At 36.8% G+C, this 24,807-nt stretch overlaps 2 protein-coding genes across 2 annotated transcripts; both read left to right on the top strand.

Annotated features, from left to right (window-relative positions):
- The first annotated feature begins 528 nt into the window (after positions 1-528).
- LOC128735358 (probable cytochrome P450 304a1) lies at positions 529-2,558 on the top strand. Its single transcript, XM_053829848.1, has 3 exons — positions 529-1,247; positions 1,304-1,575; positions 1,632-2,558. Exons 1-3 carry the CDS (start codon positions 598-600, stop codon positions 2,255-2,257), a joined length of 1,548 nt encoding a protein of 515 aa, XP_053685823.1. The 5' UTR covers positions 529-597; the 3' UTR covers positions 2,258-2,558.
- Positions 2,559-7,656: 5,098 nt separating this feature from the next.
- LOC128743084 (signal peptidase complex catalytic subunit SEC11A) lies at positions 7,657-8,691 on the top strand. Its single transcript, XM_053839607.1, has 3 exons — positions 7,657-7,852; positions 7,943-8,079; positions 8,139-8,691. Exons 1-3 carry the CDS (start codon positions 7,784-7,786, stop codon positions 8,485-8,487), a joined length of 555 nt encoding a protein of 184 aa, XP_053695582.1. The 5' UTR covers positions 7,657-7,783; the 3' UTR covers positions 8,488-8,691.
- The last annotated feature ends 16,116 nt before the right edge of the window (positions 8,692-24,807 follow it).

The following is a 24,807-nucleotide window of genomic DNA, read 5'->3' as shown; positions in this document are numbered from 1 at the left end:
ATTCCTCGCGTAGAAGCATCATGCAATCAATTTAACTGGATTTCGTGCTATAAAAGCTTTTCAGCAACTTTGAACATTCAAAGCGAATCAAAGCGACGAATAATGTGCTATAATGCATTGGACTCTCTTTAGTTTGTTTCGAATAACCTAGACCTAGGCGGTTGTGAAAAATGAAGGTAAGTACAGTTCTAACTATTACAACCAACGCAAACAAAATTAAAGTTGTTGATCACCTAAAATTGGCAAAAGGCACTAGTGACTTGAACGGCACTTGAACAGCATTCAATTTGCATGTTCAATATTTCATAACAAGCGAGCGGGATAATTGAAATAAAATTGTCTTTATCACGTGTTACATATTTGTCTAAACACGTACCTATACAAACCCGTTTGTCAGTAATCACAAGTAACAGTACTAACGCTACGTTAATAACCTCAAAACAAATTACTTGTAGGTACATGCCATTCCATACTTAGTATAAATTGTTGTATCGCTGAATAAAAAGGATTTAGTTGTTCATGAGATTTTATACACACGCTCAAGCGATGTACTGCGACTTTCATCTCAAGTAAAGGAGTAAATCATTAAGTGACAACATGCTGTTAACCACCAGTGTAATACTATGGCTGATAGCCATGGCTTTGCTACTCTACCGTTGTGTACGTTTTCTATTTGATCGACCCCCAAATTTTCCCAGTGGACCACCACGGCTGCCGCTTCTCGGTGGATACGCTATAATGCTGATGATCAACTATTGGCACTTGCACAAGGCAGCCCAAAAGTTATGTGAGTTCTACCGGACAAAGATCCTGGGCATTTACCTGGGTGATTTCCCTTCAATTATTGTGACTGACATGGAAGTGGTCAAGGAGATTCTAAGCAGAACTGAATTCGACGGTCGATCGGATATGTTCCTTGCACGTCTACGAGAACAAAATTTTTTAAGCAGAGGGATATTCTTTACACAAGGACCGCATTGGAAAGAACAGCGCCGTTTTGTTCTACGTCATTTGCGTGATTACGGATTTGGTAGACGATTCCTAGATCTCGAGGCTGAAACTGAAAGTGAAATTTTAAATTTGATAGACATGCTTCATTACGGTGCAAAATTTGAACATGAGAAACAGATTTTTAGTGATGGTTGTGCGAAATGCCCAGATGTATTTTATGGTTGTTTGGCAAACGTGTATTTCCAAGTAATTTGCGGTGAACGTTTTTCGCGAAAAGATATGGGAGGTTTGTTTGAGTAAGTGGAAGATATATTTTTTTGCAGTTAAATATCAAAACTGTCTCTTCTCATAGAACCGGTCGTTACGCTCTCAATTTCCAGCAAAAAGGAGACGATTACGGAACAGTGCTGAGCTATCTTCCTTGGTTGAAGGACTTTTTCCCAGAAGCAACCAACTACCGGATAATGCGTGAGGCAAACCTGAAAGTGAATAAACTACTGGAATCTGTATTAGAAAAGTATATAAATTCCTACGATGAATCCCATATTCGATGTTTCTTAGATCGCTATATTCAGGAAATGAAAAAATCAACACCGCTCGAAGGACAAAACTTTACATTTCAATGTGAGATTCTGGGGAATCTTTTATTGCATGCATTATAGCTGGTTAAAATTTTTTAGACGATCAATTAGTGATGATACTGTGGGACCTGCTGATACCAACCATGTCAGGAGCGGCTATTCAGCTCTCGATGTTATTGGAACGTATTCTCCTGAATCCCCATGTTGGAGCTAAAGTGCGACATGAGTTGGATGACGTTGTCGGTCGTGGACGTCTACCATCTCTGGATGATCGTGTCCAGCTTCCATATACGGAAGCCACTTTACGCGAAGCTCTCCGAATCGACACGCTGGTTCCATCAGGGATTGCTCACGTGGCGCTTGAAGATACAAAACTTCGTGGATACGACATTCCCAAAGGAACATTCGTTGTACTGGGCTTAGATACTATTCATCATCAGACAAATGTGTGGGGTGATCCAGAAAATTTTCGACCAGAGCGTTTTCTTTGTGAACGCGGTAGTCTTCAGCTATCGAAAGATATTACTGTACCCTTCGGGGCGGGAAAGCGGCTATGCGCAGGTGAAACTTTTTCTCGTAATACACTTTTCTTGATGTTTACTGCTATTATGCAAAACTTTGATATTGAATATAAATTGGGTGACCCATCACCGAAGCTAAACAAACGTATAACCGGAGTTGTTACATCAACAGATCCATTTTGGCTCAGTTTCAAGCCCAGGTAAAACCCAAATAGAAGATTTTTTTCTCCATGTAAGCAAAATGGTACAAAATAACGTTAAAGTTAATAAAACAACTGTTGTAAATCATAAGATATACAATTCCAGATATTCTATAGATTTATAACTATTTTTTACTTAAGGTTTTCAATCTTTTAGATATTTGATTTAGAAACGTTGAATACGTATTTATACGGTTTCGGTATGCAGCGTGAACTCCGTACATACTAGAGATAGGGAACAAATATTTTGAAATAAAAAAGCCTCATTTAATCCACCTAGTAGTGAAAGGAACCTTTGTTATATGTGTAGTGAATATGATTGATGTAAATAAACTAACGTAACTAAAGAAAAAAAAATATACAGAAAAGACATTCGATCTATAAGGCTTGTTCAGTCATGCGTGATCGAATTAAAGAAATCAACCAAGAAAATTAACGATACTTCTAAATGTTAGACTGCTAAATGCAAATTCGATTTAGATTGCTAAATGCAAATGAATTCGAGTAGTTGGGCCTGTTAGAGAACAGGAGGGAATCATCGATAATACGAAAACACTTGAGAAATCCGCGGAAACGTATTTATTACATCGGAGTAAAACAGATAACGTGTCTATTAATCAAGATATACATTTGCAATGTAGAGAAAAAAATTACTTTCATATTGTCCCTTACGAAAAGGGTGTATTCGCGCATCACGTAGCGTAAGTGCTGCCAACAGGGCCGAGCAGTCGCGTCGAGTAATCGAGTCGAGTAGTTGAGTCGAACAGTCGAGTCAAACAGGTGAATCGAGCAGTTTAGTCAAGCAGTCAAGTCCTGTCAAATATCGATTGTTGACTTTTAGTCGTCAACCCCATTCTAAAAACATTGCAAGGGTTCGGTTTTCATAAAAATGCCAAATAATAGTCCGGCAACTTTTAAAGCTTAATTGCATGGGTTTTCATGCAAAATTCTAAATAATAGTCCGCCATCTTGGATTTCAAAATGGTCTCAAACATAGATTTTCCACTTCTTACAGTCACTTCCGTTTAGAGTCCATGTTTCAAGGGTTTTCATGCAAATTGCATGACTAACGGTCTGCTATCTGGGTTAGTTCAGTTAGTTCCGTTTTTTTTAAGTCTAAATTGCAAGGGTTTTCCTGCGAAATGTAAAATAGTAATCTGCCATCTGGATTTCAAAATGGCATCAGTGACGAAAAACGCATGGGATTGACTATTTTGCAGAATGACTATTTATTTTCGGTTTTCGTTTAGCGTCAGTGACGAAGCTGACCGTTACCAACCCCAATAGAGACCCAGTAAACCATTTGGTTTGTATATCTCGATTGCAACTGAGATATACGAAATCATATCTGAACGAAAAAGTTATATTTCACGCCATATAAGAACATATATGTACCAAAGTGGAGGCGATATACGTGCGAAAGCTTTGTCAATTATTTGTAATTCTATTTTGCGTAGTTTTTATAACACGCAACTAAATACTCCTGAATATATGATTAAGATATAATCAAATATTGCAATCGCCTATCCTGCTTTATAATTCACAGTCATGAATTGTATATGAAGGCACGCACGACTGCAAAACAACTTATTGTTCACTTAGATTTGACATACTCTAATCATTATACAATTCCAATGTGAAATTGACATGAAAACGATTTAATGTGAACTTTCTATTACGATTTTGTGTTATCTGGGGATAGTGTAGTTCACTGCGAGCTTAGTAGTTGTTTAATGATTCAGATAGATACTCTGTTTAGCTGTGCAGCTCGCTACAATTCCGTTTTTAATACTAACGAGATGCTGTTTCTAACCTTTTCCATGTCAATAATTCGTATTTACATTACTATTATTTTAAAAAATATGTTTCTGTATCGTTGAAATGGCGACCAAATGTATTTTTTCAGGTTTTGACCAAAAATAATTGCGAGTGTACGCTTAATGTTTACGTGATGTTTGTTGGAGTGAATTTGCATTAGTGTTTTATGAGAACTGTCATTTTCGATTGTCAGTGGCGGTTGTCAAAATGAGCGCAGAATGCTAATTTTTCTCTGAATTCACAATATTGCCTGTTTTTTTTGGTAACAAAATGCGCTGCTCACTTTTTTGATAGCTTGAAATCGTCGCAGAAAGAATCTGCTTGGCTGTATGTAAGTTATAAGAATATTTTATGCTTGTCTAGCACCACAGTCAAACAGACATAACTTCTGGAAGAAAAATCAACAAAAATTATCGTACCTCACATTTAGCCTGAACACTAGCACCATCTATGACAAACATTCCCAAATATCAAATAGCAACAGGACCCAAGTAACCAATAGGCATTTCCAATGCAATTTAAAAGCAAGCCAATAAGCATTTAAGTTGCCTTAAATGAGTATAATCAATATATATAGAATGCCAGTGTCGCTGCAGTGCGCGTGGTAAACATCACACATGTTCAGATAATGTATTTACATTATATATGCATATGTGTGTGTGCCTGAGATTCATCAAAAGGGGAATCTCATTGTCAAACTTTGACAACCAGTTTAAAATTTCAAATATGGCTGCCAAGTAATGTAATTGGAAACTTCGCTTGCTTCCGATTTCTGAAAAAATCGGTGCAAGAGGCACAGTTGTGGGATTCAATTTATCCGGACGAAAAGAAAAAGAACGTTTAAAAACATTTCACTGGCATGAAAACACACCGATGAGCGCACTAATAACAGCACCAACCAGCGCACAGATAAAGAACAGATAAATAACAATGAGCAACTTTGACAATGAAGTTCCCGATCCACAGACTTGATACAGATTGTTAGCATCATGTTTACCACAATGAGTCCTGTAGAAAAACAGCGACACTGGCATTCTATATATAATGATTCTACTCTTAAATGCTACCTAAATGCTATTTTGGCAAAATATGCGGCTACTTTACTGCTAGCCCTCTTATAGTGCTGACAATGCTTATTTGCAGCTAGTTACCAACAAGAAGAACTTAAATAGAATTGTGCATGCCAATTTACAACAATTATGCAGTCAAAAAGCTGATAAACAACAACCTGCAGTATAAAACGCCAGGGATGCTAATAAACGACTGATTTACTGCTTATTTTAATGCTTATTGGTTACCTGGGGAGTATTCCTCAAAGCAGCAAGTATTTTTTATGGCGAATTCCCCTTCTTTCGTCAAAAAGCGCCACTTTGACCCCAGATAACACAAAATCGTAATAGAAAGTTCACATTAAATCGTTTTCATGTCAATTTCACATTGGAATTGTATAATGGTTAGAGTATGTCAAATCGAAGTGAACAATAAGTTGTTTTGTAGTCGTGCGTGTCTTCATATACAATTCATGACTGTGAATTATAAAGCAGTATAGACGATTGCAATATTTGATTATATCTTAATCATATATTCAGGAGTATTTAGTTGCGTGTTATAAAAACTACGCAAAATAGAATTACAAATAATTGTCGAAATTTTCGCACGAATATCGCCTCCACTTTGGTACATATATGTTCTTATATGGCGTGAAATATAACTTTTTCGTTCAGATATGATTTCGTATATCTCAGTTGCAATCGAGATATACAAACCAAACGGTTTACTGGGACCTAAACGGAGACATTCCCAAGTAAGCCCAAATTTGAAATGAAGGTTTAATCGGTACGAAGAATGGAAAACGAGTGTTATGTCTGTTTGTTTGTGGTAGCACGTATATATATATATATATATATATATATATATATATATATATATATATATATATATATATATATATATATATATATATATATATATATATATATATATATACAGCAAAGTTTCGTTAATTGGTGGTTCGTTAATTGGGCAGTTCGTTAATTGGGCGTTCGCTTATTGGGCTATGTGACAACTTGAATGTCAAAATTGTATGGAATTTTCGAGTTTAGAATTATATATATATAGTTCGGCGGATAGAAAACCAGGCGAATTGGCAACTCTGATTTTTGAAATTAAATTTGAAATTATGGAGAAATGTGCAGGTTTTTTCGGAAAAATAATCGCTAGTGGGTGTTGAAAATGACTAGTTCTATGAAAATAAAATGTGTTTATTAACACTAGTCCCACAATTCGAATTTTGAAAAACGTTTGGTTCCGCTTTTGACGTTTATTTGGCTCCCGATTTTTGTATCCGCCGAACTTTATATATAGTAACTATATTCGGGAGCTGTTGTTCGGCAAACAAAGTTATTCTAAAAATTACTTTTGATTGCTTTACTGATTACCTCTGATTATCAGTAATCAAGCTCTTGTGTTTACTATAAATTAATCATGATTACCAATGATTACTTAAGATTATCATTGATTACTCTACTGATTGCCATTGATTACCTAATTAATTCGTAAATGATTACAAAAGTAATCACTGATTACTACGCACCTATACGCCTTACTCGAAACCCCTAGCTTTCAACTTAATCAGTGTAAAAGGTGTAAATGCATTGCAAAGCTTTATACACACTGTCTCCGAATATAATATTCAAGGTGCGTGACAATAGCTTAAGTAGATTTTGATAACTATTTCAATACTTGTTAATCAAATATTTAAGCAAACAGTATGCGTGTTCGATTGGCTCCCTTTTGACAATTCTCGCTGCTCGATTGTCTCCCAAGATGGCTGCTTCCGCGTATCTCTCACCTCTGAGTATAAACCTTTGCACGGTGCCTAACCTCAACTCTGGTTTGACGTTTTTGTGTGTTTTGTTTTGATTCCCTTTGTAACCTAATTTTATTGCTAGTGGGTTTATTACTTGTAATTGGTCCCACTTGTTTGCGAAAACCGGAAATATCCGACTTTTCCGAAGCAGGAAAATGATAACAGTTCTGTACAACATATATTTTTGCCCTTTTTGCAGTTTTTTGCTTCTGGGTCTTATGAATAAGTAATCAAAACAAACCCCACAACACTGTCAAACCTGGGAGGAAAAAAACGCACTGACATCTGCGTGCAATGCTTTATTTCTAGTGGTCCCCACTGACAGCTGAAGAGCTAACTTGTGTGAAGAGTGGCGAATATATGATATCTCGTTTACGCTAACGCTAATATGGTGGCATCAAAAACATGGCTGCCTGCCAGCTACTTGGAATGTATCATCATTTGAAAATAGAATTAACAAAAGGGCGAATGTCGCAAGCGTAAACAAACCGAGTGAGGGTTGATTTTCCTATGCTGGTCCAGCAAAAAATAACTCTCACTTATTTTGTTTACATTTGCGACATTCTCTCTTTTGTTAATTCTTTCTAGATTTTTCTGCGTGTATTAGACCTTGAGATGGAACCTGTCGATTTTTTTGAGTGTAAATAATAAATAAGAATCTTTATTGTTTTCACCTTAATGTTCATACTCATTGAGCGCAAAAGACACGTATGAAGTTGTCAAACCGATGCCGATCGAATTTGTTGCTCGCGTTTTCTGTAAAAAGGAGACACGCCATCGTTTACGTTGCTTTGGATAAAGAATCGATTTCGTGATTAGCGGTAAAGGCCAATATCTTCAAAAATGGGTGTTCTCGAATCTCTGGGCGTGGATGGATTGTTGAGTGATGTGCAAAGAATGGATAAAAGACAGGTAGGAACAGTAAATATTAATATGTTGAATAGCGCTACCATTTCGATTTTCTTCTCGGGGACCGGATTACTCCCGGCGCAAATACGATAGTTTTTCTTCCAAGTACTTAGCTTCGGAATGATCGTTTCCTCCGCTTTGATGATCTGGAAGGGTCTGATGGTGGTGACGGGTAGTGAGTCGCCCATAGTAGTCGTACTTAGTGGCAGCATGGAACCAGCTTTTCATCGGTAAGTGGTGTTATTTTATTCGAAGGCTTTTTGTTGATGCCGATTTGATTATGTTTTAGCGGAGATTTGCTATTTCTTACTAACCAGGAGGAACCAGTTCGTGTCGGGGAGATAGTCGTATTTAAAATAGAGGGCCGTGACATTCCTATCGTGCACAGGGTGATTAAGCTGCATGAAAAAAACAATGGAACAGTTAAATTTTTAACCAAAGGAGATAACAATTCTGTAGATGACCGGGGTTTGTACGCTCCCGGTCAGCTGTGGTTAACCAAGAAAGACATTGTTGGTCGCGCTAGGGGCTTCCTACCATATGTTGGCATGATTACGATTTATATGAATGAGTATCCTAATTTAAAATACGGTATTCTTGGTTTGCTAGCGCTTTACGTATTGCTTCATAGGGAATAGGAAGAGTTGCGGCAACATTCGAAGTGTTTCTAGAGAAGTAAGTTTTTGAGTAAGTGACAAGAAAGTCTTCTTTCTTCGTTGGGATTGAAATTTGAGTTTTGGATTCAGAAAGAACTCAAACAAACGTAACAACGTCTAACCTGAAAAAAAATGACAGGTTGCAAGATATGGTTCAATAAATGAAATTCATGTTCTACTATGTCAGACGTAGGTATTTTTCTAACGTAATTAGTGATTAACACATCCGCCAAAGTTAGGTTACTTCATTAGCTTGCCAATTTCGCTTCGTATACAGTTCTATAACAAGCCTTGTTGAAAATTTCAAGCGAAGTGAAATCTCATACCATGGTCGTAGCTAGACAGGTGGAGGGGGTTTAAATACCCCAGAATAAAATTTGTTCTCGCAGTCGCAAGGCTCAAAATTTCGCAGCCAACTGTTTAGAGTACACTGAGAAAACTTTTCGTAGTTTCTATGGGTCCCACATATAGATTTTTGCAATATGCCCCTGCACTGACGAACTGACGTGACACGGCCGACCATTTCCAGCGTAACTTTTCAAAAGGACCTATAAGTAACATTGAGAGATTCTCTTTGTGCCTCTTCTCTTTCGGTTCCCACGGCGTTGCAAATGCACTTTAAAACATCAGTCTTGCATAAATCAGTTTCTGGTGTCATTAGCTAGCTAATCGTCGAGAATACTTTTGTTAAAATGCATTTATTTATATCGCCGTAATAGTCGGAAGAGAGGGAGACCAAAGAGAGTCACTGTTACTTAGGTCCTTTTAAAAAGTTACGCGAGATTTGCTTACAAGCAAGCAAGCGATCGCGTATGTCAAACAGCAGAGCGATGTACGAAGGTACGGGAGACAGATTTATGCAAAATTCAGTTTGTTTCACCGAAAATCTGAATGAATATCGAAAATAACCCGGTAGTTCTTTGTGTTTTGCAAAAACAAAGGATAAAGTAATTTTTACAAAGAACTTTATGCATTCATTTTGTGCTCCTAGTATTTTTATCTTTTCGTGTCGATTACACATAGTGAATGACATTCTGCCAAACCTGTTCCTTAACCTTAGAGCGGTCGCGTTAAAAAAAGTTACATAAGCGGTCGCGTCGTGTACTGAGTACACGGCGAATAATACTGCCTATATCTCAGGACTGACATGAAATAGAAGGTTGCGGTTTTCGACAAAGTTGTTTATCAATTTAAGACGCATCTGGAAACGAACAATAAAGTTTGAAAACTGATCCGCTAGATGGCGCAAATGGCGACCAAAACAAATGATTCTAGAATCTCGATACTAGAATCTCTAATATCTCGGGACTGAGAAGAGATAGACGATTGCTGTCTTTGGCAAAGTTGTTTATCTGGACGAGATCAATCTGACTGCGGATAACAAAATTCGGAACTGATACGGTAGATGGCGCTTATAACGAGCATATTGAGTTTTTTTTGGAATATCTCAGAGTCGTGACGAGATAGACTGTTATTGTGTTCTACAAAGTTATTTGTTCGAACAAGACACATTTGGAAATTCATAACAAAGTTTGAAACTGTCTCAGTAGGTGGCGCGCGTGGTCAAATTATAATCTTATGATGATATCTCATGACCATGATACGATAGAAAGTGGCGGTTTTTGACAAAGTTGTGTGTCTAGACAAGACGAATTTGAAAATGATCGGTCAAATTCAGAACTGTCTCGCTAGATGTCGCAGTTGGTAAAATCATATTTCTTTTTGCGATATCTCAGCTTATGTCGAATAAACGGTAAAATGGCTTATCTGGTCTGGAAAAGAACACCAAAATGTTTGTAAATAGTATTCTTTTGACGATTTTCCCAAAACAGAGTTTGTGAATCATCGACAATGTTGACAAACTGAATAATGCACATATCACCTAGGGATACATGATACTTATTCAACTTACCCAAGTAGCACACTTACGATACTTTTATTTAAATCAATTTATTAATGACTCACATTAGTTGTATAACAATTAGTTGTACAGTTTTATAATGAGTATGTTATTAGGGAAGCTTGCTATGGTATGTTGAGGTAATGCTTTAAACATTAGAATGTTAGAATTATGTTGACACTTACCATAAAACAATACAAAACGAGCATTTGTTTGTTTTATTTCCTGCTATGATAATGAGAATGAAAAATGTACATTAGATTCCTAACAATTCTATAATATTCTTATTACGGTCACTTATATCATACAGGAAATAACACACACGTAATACAAGGAAAGAGTAAAGAATTCGAGCCCAATGAAAAAAGCAAGCTGTTTTGCAAATGAGTATCAAGAGAGTGCACTTCAGTCGTGTTGTCGCGTTAGCAAAACAAATAGCTTTGGTTTTATCATCACGCACACGTTAATAATTGCAAGCATCAACGTTGCCATTATGCCTGTCTGCCAAGTTAACTCCGGGATACGTTGCTGGCCCAACAAGCCACTCGTCGTATGTTCGAGTCTCGACTGGGCGGTGCCGCTTCAGAGTTAATAGGATCTTTGCACTAGCCCAGTGATTTTCTTGTACTCTAATAACCGGCAGCGATATCTATCGATAAAGAAGGGTCAAGTTCTGAAGGACGTTTATATCCATGCATGGTTTTGCTTTGCTGATAAATCTAGATTTTACCAGATTTTTTATTGCATGCCAGACAAAGTTCTAAATCTTCCAGATATTTGGTAATGTCCCAGATTTTTGCCAGATTTTTGTTTCTCCGTTCTGCAAAGGAGTCATCGCTCCTAATTTCAGACAACATTTTGTACCGGCGTTGATCAAAACTGGCAAGACGTTTCCCGAAAAAGTCCTCCCCATCGGTCAAATTGATCGCCAGATTTTGACATTTATTCGTGTTTGCCAGGTTTTCGAATAAACCTATTAGCGACCCTGGGAAGAATAGGGACTCAAACACTCTAAAATATTTTTTTAAGAATGTGATGGAAACGCAGCACGGGTTTCCAGGAATCTTGTTCTGGTGATATTTCTATATAGACGATGTAGACGACGAAATTGCTTCGTCAAAAGCATTTTGATCAGTCTGTGCTCTTCATCTTGTCTTTTGATAAAAGTTGAAGCAATACGTATCAATTGCTTCTTTCAGGAAACCATAAAAATAGCTGTTGATTGACTGGAATTGACAACGCAATCGATGATGAAAAGGACAACGATACGTTATCTAACGTGTTTTGACTACAGAAACCACTTTGTAGCGAACAGCAGTGTTCTATGCCATCATGGTTCCGCAATATTCCGAAAATAATTTGATTTTCTCATCATCTCCACCTACTACTACTTCATTCCGAATTTAATTTACCTTCATCGGAAGCATATTGACATGATAAACAACTTTGTCGAAAACATCAACCTTCTATCTCGTCATGGTTCGGAAATATCGCCAAATGAATTAAATTTCACCGTATACTCCATCTAGCGGACTAGTTCCAAACTTCAGAGTTCGTTACCAAATGCGTCTTGGCTTTACAAACAACTTTGTAGTAAATAGTAACCTTTTAGCTCATTACGGTTTTAAAATATTCTTAAATGAATTTAATTGCTTCATTATTAGCGCCATCTAGCGAATCAGTTCCGAATTTTGTTGTCTATCACGGGATGTGTCTTAACTAGATAAGCAACTTTGTCGAAAGTCGCAACCTTCTATCTATTCACAAACTTGAGTTATTGCCCGCCGTGTACTCAGTACACGACGCGACCGCTTGCGTAACTTTTTTCATTTCAAAAAAGTTACGTTAGTGGTCGCGCTGGTGTACTGAGTACACGCGCGCGGACACACCATTTTTACAAGCATCTTTCGACCACTTTTTTTATTTCTTTTTTCTATATTTTGGCATCATTAGAAAGAGGAAGAGTAGATCTTCGAATACAACCAAAACCTGGTGTGATTTGATTAAAATTTCGATGATTTTTTCGCGTTTTTCGAAAACGCGTGTACTCAGTACACTAGCGCGACCGCTCTAGGGTTAAGGAGCTGTACGAATCATGCATGACCAGTCTAATTCAAAAAAATAATATTGCTAATGGCAAGGAAAATTGTCCAATCAATAAGTGCGCAATCGCTCATAAAAGTTCTATTTTAGCTTAGATCGTTTCGGTATTTTTGGCGCACTTATTGCTTTGAATATAAATAACGAAAAAGAGTAACGAAGATACCGAAACGAGTTATCACAGTCTAACAGACGTAACATTTCGAACAAATTTTCTAACAAAACTTCGTTTCAATGACACCCCTAAAATTTGGAAAAACATTAGCATCACCTGGTGCAGTCTTCGCGCTACGCAAAGCAGCTTGCTATAAATTTAGCAATGCTATAAATTTACTTGTATATTATCCGACAACAGCACCAGTGCAAGCGACCGGCGTTCTCGCGCAGCGACTGTTGTTTGAGTCTTGGCTTAAGTGAACATTTGAAATGATCGTTTTTATTGGCGATGGAATGAGGCTTCAGTGTTACGTCTGTTAGTCTGTGGATTTATTGTAAATATCACTTTTATGAGCGATTGCGCACCTTGGATGGTACAATTTTCCTTGCAATCTGTAATAAAATTCGAAGGAAGAGTGGTTTAAGAAACGAGGGGACGTCAAATTGGGTCCAGGTCCAAATTATGGTTCAGGTCCAGAATCTAGTTCAAAATTTGATACAAAATCTGGTTGCTGCTTTGAAATCTGATTAAAAATGTTGCCTGAAATCTGCTCCAGGTCTAAGATCTGATCAAAAATGTCGAAAATCTGGTTTATATTCTAATAGAAAATATCCAGCATCTTTTCCAGGCCCTAAATCTGGTCTTGGTGCAGAATGAGGCTCAAAATCCCAAATGGTCCCTCATCTGATCGAAAAAACTGATCAAAATTGTGGTCCAAAATATTGTCCTGAATCTGATGGAGGTTCAACATCTGCTTCAGGTCCAGAATCTGGCCAAAATCTAATTGAAAATGTAATCTAAAGTCTGGTCCAAAATCTAGTTCAAATCTGTTCCAACATTTGTTACAAAATTTGATAAAAAATGTCCACAATCCAGTCTAGGTCCGAAATACGGTCCAGGTCCAGAATCTGGTCAAAAATCCGATAAAAATGTGTTTCACAATCTGCTCCAGAATCCACTTAGTCCCAATCTGTTCCAAAATCTGTAACAAAAGTTGATGAAACATGTGATCTACGATGACCTGCTAGGTCCTGATCAAAAATGTGGTCCAAAATCCGAATTTTATAACCCGACCCAGTTCCAAAATTTGATCCAAAATCTGGTTCGAAATCTGATCAAAAATGTTGATGAAAATGTGGTCAAGAGTTGGACTCTGGGTACATTACATATATATATATATATATATATATATATATATATATATATATATATATATATATAATATATATATATATATATATATATATATATATATATTATATATATATATATATATACTAGAAGACCCGGCAAACTTCGTACTGCCACAAATTGGGCTAAATATACGATATGTAAACTTCAGATGAACTCCTGCTGCGTTTTAGAAAAAAGGATATTTTCTAGGTATAAGTCAAGTTTTGCCGTTGTCTAAGGAGTTCTGCGTTTGGTTTATTAAACGCTGGGATTTCAGAGAATGTCTAAATTTAACAACTGTATTAAGTCATTAGTAAGAAATGCATATCGGTGTAAAAGTTGGTTTGCCAATCCCCGCAATATCAATAGTCGTGTTTGTGGTAGTTGCATTGAGTCTTGTTTTATAAACTCTGCTGGTTAAAAATAGTAATACTGGATGTTAATATATTGTAAAATTGTAAAATTTGGTACGACGGCTAATATCGTCTGCTGCAACTTTGGAATTTCTCGATAATTTAAGGGCCAATTTTATATTCTGATATGTATTCAATATCAATAGTCATCAGATTTTAATTTTTTTTTTTGATTCATAAATCTATTGATAAGAATTACCCAAAGGAATTGCATTGCTGAATCTCGATAACTGTTATTCTCAATTCTCAAAACAAACTAAATTTTATTATTCCACAAAATCAATTGATCGCTGTATTGTTCCTTTGGTAGTTCACGCACTAAAACAATTTAACATAAAAGCGTCATTTTCTAAACCTTTTTACACTTCTAAAGAGTCTAATACGAAATGAAATCGACTGAAAGTTAAATACGATTGTTTTTTGTTTTGATTATAGTCACTTTAACCAGCTTGGGTCATTCGTGACTTCTGCGGGGTTGGGATTTGAACCCGGGTCCTCGGCGTAAAAGGCGTGAATGCTAACCACTACGCCGGGACTGATCCCTTAAATACGATGTATAATAGTTGCTTCGTTCAGTATTTTTTAAAAGTATTTTGTTGATTTATTAGCTTGATATTCAGTTAAACCGAATATGCTCATAATCCGTTAACATATGCAAAATGTATTCTTCATTTGACGTTTGGGAAGTGGCAATTTAGTGAATTTAGTGCTTAAACCTTTTGTTAACCTGCACTGGATCTTCTGGCTACGCATCCGATGTAAAAATGAATCAAAATGATTCGTGTTTGTTTTATAAATTTGATAAATGAATGAACGAATGAATGAAATTAACGAATTTTATTGCTGACGCTTTAGGCTTGAGTTTAGGTTGATTAATAAGTTGGATATTGATTGGTTATTTTCTGAAATTGTAAACCCCCAAAATGTTTAATAGCATTGTTAGATGTGGCGATTCCAATGAAGGTAACCACGTGTTTGTTTGAATACGACAACGGTGCTGCAAAAAATCGTACGATGATCATAGCAGCCAACGACATGGCGCATACAATGCGTTGCGGGTTTTATATGGAAAACTAAATTTTCGAGTTTTCCTATCTTCCGAGTAAATTTTTCAACTTTTCTCGCCGTAAAAACATAGCGGTGGTGGAAACGAACACAATAAAGAAAAGACGGCTCAAATCGGACGCTCCGTTCTCAAGTGATGCGCGGTCGAACTTTTTCACTTCCATTTTTATATATAAGATATAACTAGCTGAGTGCCCGATCTTACTCGGGAGCCTTTGTCTCACAGCCACTTGTACATCGGGGTTATTGTAACCGAAATGCTTATAATGTAAAAATACAACGCTTGTTCCTATTTTGCACGTTCCTCCCCATTAGTCAACTCCCCCTCTTTTGTCTACCCGGCCACCAGCACATCTGTTTTCTTTATGAAAATCCCTATAAAACCCTATAAAGTAAGAAAAACAAAGCCATTTTTCCTATTTGCACCGCTTTTAACAATGGGCACCCCACCCATAAGAAATGAATAGTTTTGTTATTGTACTTTTCTAAACACTGCTTTTTATTTATTTATTAGTTTAGTATTACATGCTATCCTAATAAAAAAAGTAGAAGGTGCAACCACAGACTAACAGACGTAACACTTCGAACAAATTTTCTAACAAAACTTCGTTTCAATGACACCCCTAAAATTTGGAAAAAAATTAGCATCACCTGATGCAGTCTTCGCGCTACGCAAAGCAGCTTGCTATAAATTTAGCAATGCTATAAATTTACTTGTATATTATCCGACAACAGCGCCAGTGCAAGCGACCGGCGTTCTCGCGCAGCGACTGTTGTTTAAGTCTTGGCTTAAGTGAACATTTGAAATGATCGTTTTTATTGGCGATGGAATGAGGCTTCAGTGTTACGTCTGTTAGTCTGTGGTGCAACAGTGTTTCTTCCATGGATACAACAAACCTGTCATTTCTTTCATCTTACTTCAAGACAAAACTTGTTTCTAAACAATGCTTATAGCTTCACCACCAGGAGCAAGTATGCACAAATTATTGGCTGAGCCCACTCTGGAGCATGCCCCTTAAAGTTTACCATGGGAAAAACATGGTGTTCTTAGATCAACTCCACGCTGTTTGAGTGATGTAACTGTAACCCTGTAACTCAAGCAGAGTCGGCCAACAACAATTAGCACTAATGATCTAACACTTTTTATACAGGTCACTTTGATTCGGTGCTTAATTACACTTGACAAATCTACAGCTGCGAGCATTGCAATTTAGTGTTTCGTATTCTGATTTTGTCTATTGTGCAGATAAATTGTTACAGTCATATGGGTGTTACTTCCCCCTTTTCGTCAGCAACCTCCAAATTCGTCGTACCGTTTTAAAATCCGTCCATCAACATTTTTCATCGTCCGAACTAAAAATCACAACAACGTTCAAAGTAAATTGATATATACCAGGTATGTGACCATCGAGGGTTGGATTAGTGTGTGTTGAAAGAAGAAGAAATAGTTCTGGAATATGGTGGAGCTTGCATGAAAATTAAAACTAAATTAGATTAGTGTGTGTTGAAAGAAGAAGAAATAGTTCTGGAATATGGTGGAGCTTGCATGAAAATTAAAACTAAATTAATTGTAATTAATGAATGCAGCTATATTATTACAGAGAAATATTTGAACATTTACAATGAAATGTAAGGAATATATTTTAAAGTCATTTGCACTTGTAGCCTTCTTTATTATGCGTAAAAAATTTGAGAACATGGGTGACTAACTATTTCGATGTGCAATTGAAAAATGAATTAATGTTTCTAATACTTCACGATCAATACGGTATAGGGTTGCTTAAATTAAAACACGTTCCATCTAACATTTTGCTTGCATGATGCTCTTGAATATCTGCCTTTGATGTCTTCTTTTAAAAAATAGTTTTATTCGAATAGATGCTTGTGCTATACTGCTTGAAAATCCTTAAGTTGAAGTCACTGTTCCAAGATGATACCTTTTTATCATAAATTTACCCGTCTCAACACTACGTAAAAAACCATAAAAAGTAATCTTAGATTGCTACAAAACGGTCTTAGAAGATAATTAACACTTTAAAAGGTTACCAGAAATCAGACGAAAAATATCGCGGGCGGATAACAATGTTGCTCATGCTGCTTATTGAACAATCATGTCCGAGCATTTTAAAAAAAATCTTTTTTGTTTTACTACTTGTAGGAAAGCGATATAACGACATTTCTTTGAGACATCTTGATACCGTTTTGACGAAAAAATTTCCGCTTGCAATTTCATTGTATTCATGAAAATACATACTAGAAATAATGTTCTAAGCATAAACATAAAAACTGTGAGAAAAAAAATAGACAAATCTTGCGTATCCAACGATTTTTTTAAAAAATTAACTAATTTTCCATACAAAATGCTCGAAATCTCAGAACTAGTGTAGATGTGTTAGTGCAAAGTGTATATGACAGCTCGCATTGTCATATACCTGGTATATATCAATTTACTTTGAACAACGTTTACGAAATTAGCGGGCATGTATTTGTGTAGGATGGCATGACCAATATTATTCTGCAAAAATTTCTGCTGGTCATGCAAGTTTTCCGGCTGCAGAATAACGACAATGCGTTGCGTGAGTTATTTTCATTTTATGTATGACGGAAATTGAAACAATTAGCCGACATTCTCTTCTTCGTCGCACGAAAAAACGTAGGAAATTTGGCTGCTAGTAATTGTTTAATGAAAAAAGCATTTAAATAAATCTCAACTCACTTTGATTGATCGCGTATGATAGTCAACAAACTAAAATATTGAAAAATAACTAATTTTTCGGTGTGTGTCATAAAAAACACTGATATTTTTAATAATTTGTGTTAGATAGGATGGGAATAGGCAATTACGACGAAGCAGCAACGTACCCTACTTCCCAACAAACATTTTTGTTGTGAAACAGCTTATTAAGCTATTGTTGCCCGGTAATTGGCTATACAATGGTTGAATAAGCTAAAAGCAAAGCAAAGCCTAGGTGCTACATTCCGTTATCGAAACTTGACTTTTTGTTTTTATACGACAGAGTTCGCAGCCAGCTGTTAGAGTGCAGGACAATTGCAGGGCCAGTTGCTACGATTCTATTGACTCTAACAGCCTCTCCCAGTTGAGATTCGAACATACGACAACTGGCTTATAAGACCTGCGTCATACCTCGAAGCCAACTGGGAGGCAATAAGTTGAATAAGCTACTATTCAAAAAAAATGTTTGTTGGGTTATCAAGCCACGAAAATCGAAAACCAGTGACATAAGGGAATCAGAACTGAAGGGATTGCCAACGGGGGGTCTCGTCTAGCATAACAGGAAGAGGCTCCGAAATGTTTGGACGGTTCTCCCATGACGGTAGGACAAAAGGAGGAGCTGATGACCGGAGGTTGCTGACGAAAAGGGGGAAGTAACACCCATATGACTGTAACAATTTATCTGCACAATAGACAAAATCAGAATACGAAACACTAAATTGCAATGCTCGCAGCTGTAGATTTGTCAAGTGTAATTAAGCACCGAATCAAAGTGACCTGTATAAAAAGTGTTAGATCATTAGTGCTAATTGTTGTTGGCCGACTCTGCTTGAGTTACAGGGTTACAGTTACATCACTCAAACAGCGTGGAGTTGATCTAAGAACACCATGTTTTTCCCATGGTAAACTTTAAGGGGCATGCTCCAGAGTGGGCTCAGCCAATAATTTGTGCATACTTGCTCCTGGTGGTGAAGCTATAAGCATTGTTTAGAAACAAGTTTTGTCTTGAAGTAAGATGAAAGAAATGACAGGTTTGTTGTATCCATGGAAGAAACACTGTTGCACCACAGACTAACAGACGTAACACTGAAGCCTCATTCCATCGCCAATAAAAACGATCATTTCAAATGTTCACTTAAGCCAAGACTTAAACAACAGTCGCTGCGCGAGAACGCCGGTCGCTTGCACTGGCGCTGTTGTCGGATAATATACAAGTAAATTTATAGCATTGCTAAATTTATAGCAAGCTGCTTTGCGTAGCGCGAAGACTGCATCAGGTGATGCTAATTTTTTTCCAAATTTTAGGGGTGTCATTGAAACGAAGTTTTGTTAGAAAATTTGTTCGAAGTGTTACGTCTGTTAGTCTGTGGTTGCACCTTCTACTTTTTTTATTAGGATAGCATGTAATACTAAACTAATAAATAAATAAAAAGCAGTGTTTAGAAAAGTACAATAACAAAACTATTCATTTCTTATGGGTGGGGTGTCCATTGTTAAAAGCGGTGCAAATAGGAAAAATGGCTTTGTTTTTCTTACTTTATAGGGTTTTATAGGGATTTTCATAAAGAAAACAGATGTGCTGGTGGCCGGGTAGACAAAAGAGGGGGAGTTGACTAATGGGGAGGAACGTGCAAAATAGGAACAAGCGTTGTATTTTTACATTATAAGCATTTCGGTTACAATATATATATATATATATATATATATATATATATATATATATATATATATATATATATATATATATATATATATATATAAAAATAACTAGCTGAGTGCCCGATCTTACTCGGGAGCCTTTGTCTCACAGCCACTTGTACATCGGGGTTATTGTAACCGAAATGCTTATAATGTAAAAATACAACGCTTGTTCCTATTTTGCACGTTCCTCCCCATTAGTCAACTCCCCCTCTTTTGTCTACCCGGCCACCAGCACATCTGTTTTCTTTATGAAAATCCCTATAAAACCCTATAAAGTAAGAAAAACAAAGCCATTTTTCCTATTTGCACCGCTTTTAACAATGGACACCCCACCCATAAGAAATGAATAGTTTTGTTATTGTACTTTTCTAAACACTGCTTTTTATTTATTTATTAGTTTAGTATTACATGCTATCCTAATAAAAAAAGTAGAAGGTGCAACCACAGACTAACAGACGTAACACTTCGAACAAATTTTCTAACAAAACTTCGTTTCAATGACACCCCTAAAATTTGGAAAAAAATTAGCATCACCTGATGCAGTCTTCGCGCTACGCAAAGCAGCTTGCTATAAATTTAGCAATGCTATAAATTTACTTGTATATTATCCGACAACAGCGCCAGTGCAAGCGACCGGCGTTCTCGCGCAGCGACTGTTGTTTAAGTCTTGGCTTAAGTGAACATTTGAAATGATCGTTTTTATTGGCGATGGAATGAGGCTTCAGTGTTACGTCTGTTAGTCTGTGGTGCAACAGTGTTTCTTCCATGGATACAACAAACCTGTCATTTCTTTCATCTTACTTCAAGACAAAACTTGTTTCTAAACAATGCTTATAGCTTCACCACCAGGAGCAAGTATGCACAAATTATTGGCTGAGCCCACTCTGGAGCATGCCCCTTAAAGTTTACCATGGGAAAAACATGGTGTTCTTAGATCAACTCCACGCTGTTTGAGTGATGTAACTGTAACCCTGTAACTCAAGCAGAGTCGGCCAACAACAATTAGCACTAATGATCTAACACTTTTTATACAGGTCACTTTGATTCGGTGCTTAATTACACTTGACAAATCTACAGCTGCGAGCATTGCAATTTAGTGTTTCGTATTCTGATTTTGTCTATTGTGCAGATAAATTGTTACAGTCATATGGGTGTTACTTCCCCCTTTTCGTCAGCAACCTCCGGTCATCAGCTCCTCCTTTTGTCCTACCGTCATGGGAGAACCGTCCAAACATTTCGGAGCCTCTTCCTGTTATGCTAGACGAGACCCCCCGTTGGCAATCCCTTCAGTTCTGATTCCCTTATGTCACTGGTTTTCGATTTTCGTGGCTTGATAACCCAACAAACATTTTTTTTGAATAGTAGCTTATTCAACTTATTGCCTCCCAGTTGGCTTCGAGGTATGACGCAGGTCTTATAAGCCAGTTGTCGTATGTTCGAATCTCAACTGGGAGAGGCTGTTAGAGTCAATAGAATCGTAGCAACTGGCCCTGCAATTGTCCTGCACTCTAACAGCTGGCTGCGAACTCTGTCGTATAAAAACAAAAAGTCAAGTTTCGATAACGGAATGTAGCACCTAGGCTTTGCTTTGCTTTTAGCTTATTCAACCATTGTATAGCCAATTACCGGGCAACAATAGCTTAATAAGCTGTTTCACAACAAAAATGTTTGTTGGGAAGTAGGGTACGTTGCTGCTTCGTCGTAATTGCCTATTCCCATCCTATCTAACACAAATTATTAAAAATATCAGTGTTTTTTATGACACACACCGAAAAATTAGTTATTTTTCAATATTTTAGTTTGTTGACTATCATACGCGATCAATCAAAGTGAGTTGAGATTTATTTAAATGCTTTTTTCATTAAACAATTACTAGCAGCCAAATTTCCTACGTTTTTTCGTGCGACGAAGAAGAGAATGTCGGCTAATTGTTTCAATTTCCGTCATACATAAAATGAAAATAACTCACGCAACGCATTGTCGTTATTCTGCAGCCGGAAAACTTGCATGACCAGCAGAAATTTTTGCAGAATAATATTGGTCATGCCATCCTACACAAATACATGCCCGCTAATTTCGTAAACGTTGTTCAAAGTAAATTGATATATACCAGGTATATGACAATGCGAGCTGTCATATACACTTTGCACTAACACATCTACACTAGTTCTGAGATTTCGCGCATTTTGTATGGAAAATTAGTTAATTTTTTAAAAAAATCGTTGGATACGCAAGATTTGTCTATTTTTTTTCTCACAGTTTTTATGTTTATGCTTAGAACATTATTTCTAGTATGTATTTTCATGAATACAATGAAGTGCAACATTCCAAATTGCAAGCGGAAATTTTTTCGTCAAAACGGTATCAAGATGTCTCAAAGAAATGTCGTTATATCGCTTTCCTACAAGTAGTAAAACAAAAAAGATTTTTTTTAAAATGCTCGGACATGATTGTTCAATAAGCAGCATGAGCAACATTGTTATCCGCCCGCGATATTTTTCGTCTGATTTCTGGTAACCTTTTAAAGTGTTAATTATCTTCTAAGACCGTTTTGTAGCAATCTAAGATTACTTTTTATGGTTTTTTACGTAGTGTTGAGACGGGTAAATTTATGATAAAAAGGTATCATCTTGGAACAGTGACTTCAACTTAAGGATTTTCAAGCAGTATAGCACAAGCATCTATTCGAATAAAACTATTTTTTAAAAGAAGACATCAAAGGCAGATATTCAAGAGCATCATGCAAGCAAAATGTTAGATGGAACGTGTTTTAATTTAAGCAACCCTATACCGTATTGATCGTGAAGTATTAGAAACATTAATTCATTTTTCAATTGCACATCGAAATAGTTAGTCACCCATGTTCTCAAATTTTTTACGCATAATAAAGAAGGCTACAAGTGCAAATGACTTTAAAATATATTCCTTACATTTCATTGTAAATGTTCAAATATTTCTCTGTAATAATATAGCTGCATTCATTAATTACAATTAATTTAGTTTTAATTTTCATGCAAGCTCCACCATATTCCAGAACTATTTCTTCTTCTTTCAACACACACTAATCTAATTTAGTTTTAATTTTCATGCAAGCTCCACCATATTCCAGAACTATTTCTTCTTCTTTCAACACACACTAATCCAACCCTCGATGGTCACATACCTGGTATATATCAATTTACTTTGAACGTTGTTGTGATTTTTAGTTCGGACGATGAAAAATGTTGATGGACGGATTTTAAAACGGTACGACGAATTTAAGAACTAAAGTCACTTGCGTAATTTCAATAAAATGCTTTAATAATCGCTTTTTAGTGAATTCAAAGTGCACGAATTGGAAGGTAAGTGTGTTTGAGTCAAGTCAACACAAGAACTATTGGAATATTCATTATATCCATTCAAGAAATGATGAAAATTAGAGTGGCTTTACTTACTACGACTGGGATTAGAAATAAACCCTAGTAAGGATTTTGTCTGGGCCACCGACGAAGACCAACAGGCAGGAAGCGACGCTGGACGGATTCGATTCGTTCAGAGCTGTTGTGGTAGTTCGACTTCCAGGTCGCTGAACAGTACTTCGGAATTGATCGGACCAGAGAACAGTATACTGCCCATAAATCAAAAAATTGGCTAATATGCCACGAACATGAAATTGAGAAAAATGCAGTTTTATTACTTTTGTGCGTCAAAGAGGTTTTACGCGGTAATGGCAACCTGTTTAATGTGCATATGCACTGCATATTACCCGTCATACATGCTGGAGCCATGCCGTTGAATTGAAACAACGATACCTGTGGTCAAATTCCCTCCGGGGAACGTTTTTAACAAAGTAACTATTTTTTTATTTATATACACAAGATGAGTTGACAATCCAGGGAAAAATTTGGCTACGTGCATACGTTGTCAATTATCTTATGCTGGTGAGGTGAGTATTCAAAATGGCTTTAAACTATTTAAAACATACGGAAGTACAAGTGAAGACGAAGTGGACGATGAAACATCTAATCCGTGAGGTTCAAGCGCTTGAAACTATAAGGTAGAAATAGCTTCACCATGCCGTCGATAATGGGAGCTGCAAATTCTGCCGTGTAGGCTGTTGTGAAAATAAAAAAAATAACAAGATTCGATCCAAAAACTTAGCGAATGCAGGCTTTACGCCTGAAACCACCACACCATATGATCAGTTTGAATGTGTGATGGAAAAATACGAAATTAGAACACATCGGTTGCTGCGCATACGGTTTGATATCATTACGGATATTAGCCAACTTCTCATTTATTTTGGATATTAGCCAACATTGTTTCAAGTCGTGTGCCTCCGAAAAGGTAGTTTTTTACAATCGGCTTCCGTGGGGACGTTGGTTGGGGTGTATACTATCATGTGATATTATGATCTCAATTTTGAAAAAAATGGCATATTAGCCAATTTTTCATTTATGGGCAGTATAATGCTTTTTAGCAGTGGATGTCCGTGAAAGTTTTGGTAATCCTGAAGATGAAGCCCATTGTCCTGGAGGTTGACGATGTACGAGATATGCTGTTTGAATGTTTGTATCAAGGATCACCCCTAGGTCTTTGATATGATTGGCCCACTCGATTGCACTCGATAGAAGTGTGTAGTTGAAAATAACAACATCTTTTTTATGGTAAAGATATTACAGAACACTTTGAGGGATTGGCACCAATTCTATACAAGGTATACACCAATTGGTGAAAGTATCGTCATCGAGTTGGTGTTGGACTGCGTGGTAGTCTTCAGTTGAGCGGATACGGGAGAATATTTTTAGTGTCGGCATATGACAATCGTAGGCACTTTGAGCACGAGGTTCACGTCGTTAAAATAGAACAGAATTAACAGAAATATGAGCGGTCCGAGATGACTGCCCTGCGGAATACCTGAAGTGGCACAGAATGTATTGGACCTGAAATCGCCGAAGGCAACGCTGCTGACGGAACCGATGAGATGATTGTGATGAACTAATAAACTTGATTGCAATTAAATGGCTAAGCTTATCAAGGGCGGTTGACAGTTGACCAGTTGCTGTCGACGAAGTGCGTA

This window comes from Sabethes cyaneus, chromosome 1, assembly GCF_943734655.1.
Source record: "Sabethes cyaneus chromosome 1, idSabCyanKW18_F2, whole genome shotgun sequence".
In the NCBI taxonomy this organism is placed as follows: domain Eukaryota; kingdom Metazoa; phylum Arthropoda; class Insecta; order Diptera; family Culicidae; genus Sabethes; species Sabethes cyaneus.
Note: the sequence above shows the minus strand (reverse complement) of the source record. Positions and strands in the feature narration are given on the sequence as shown.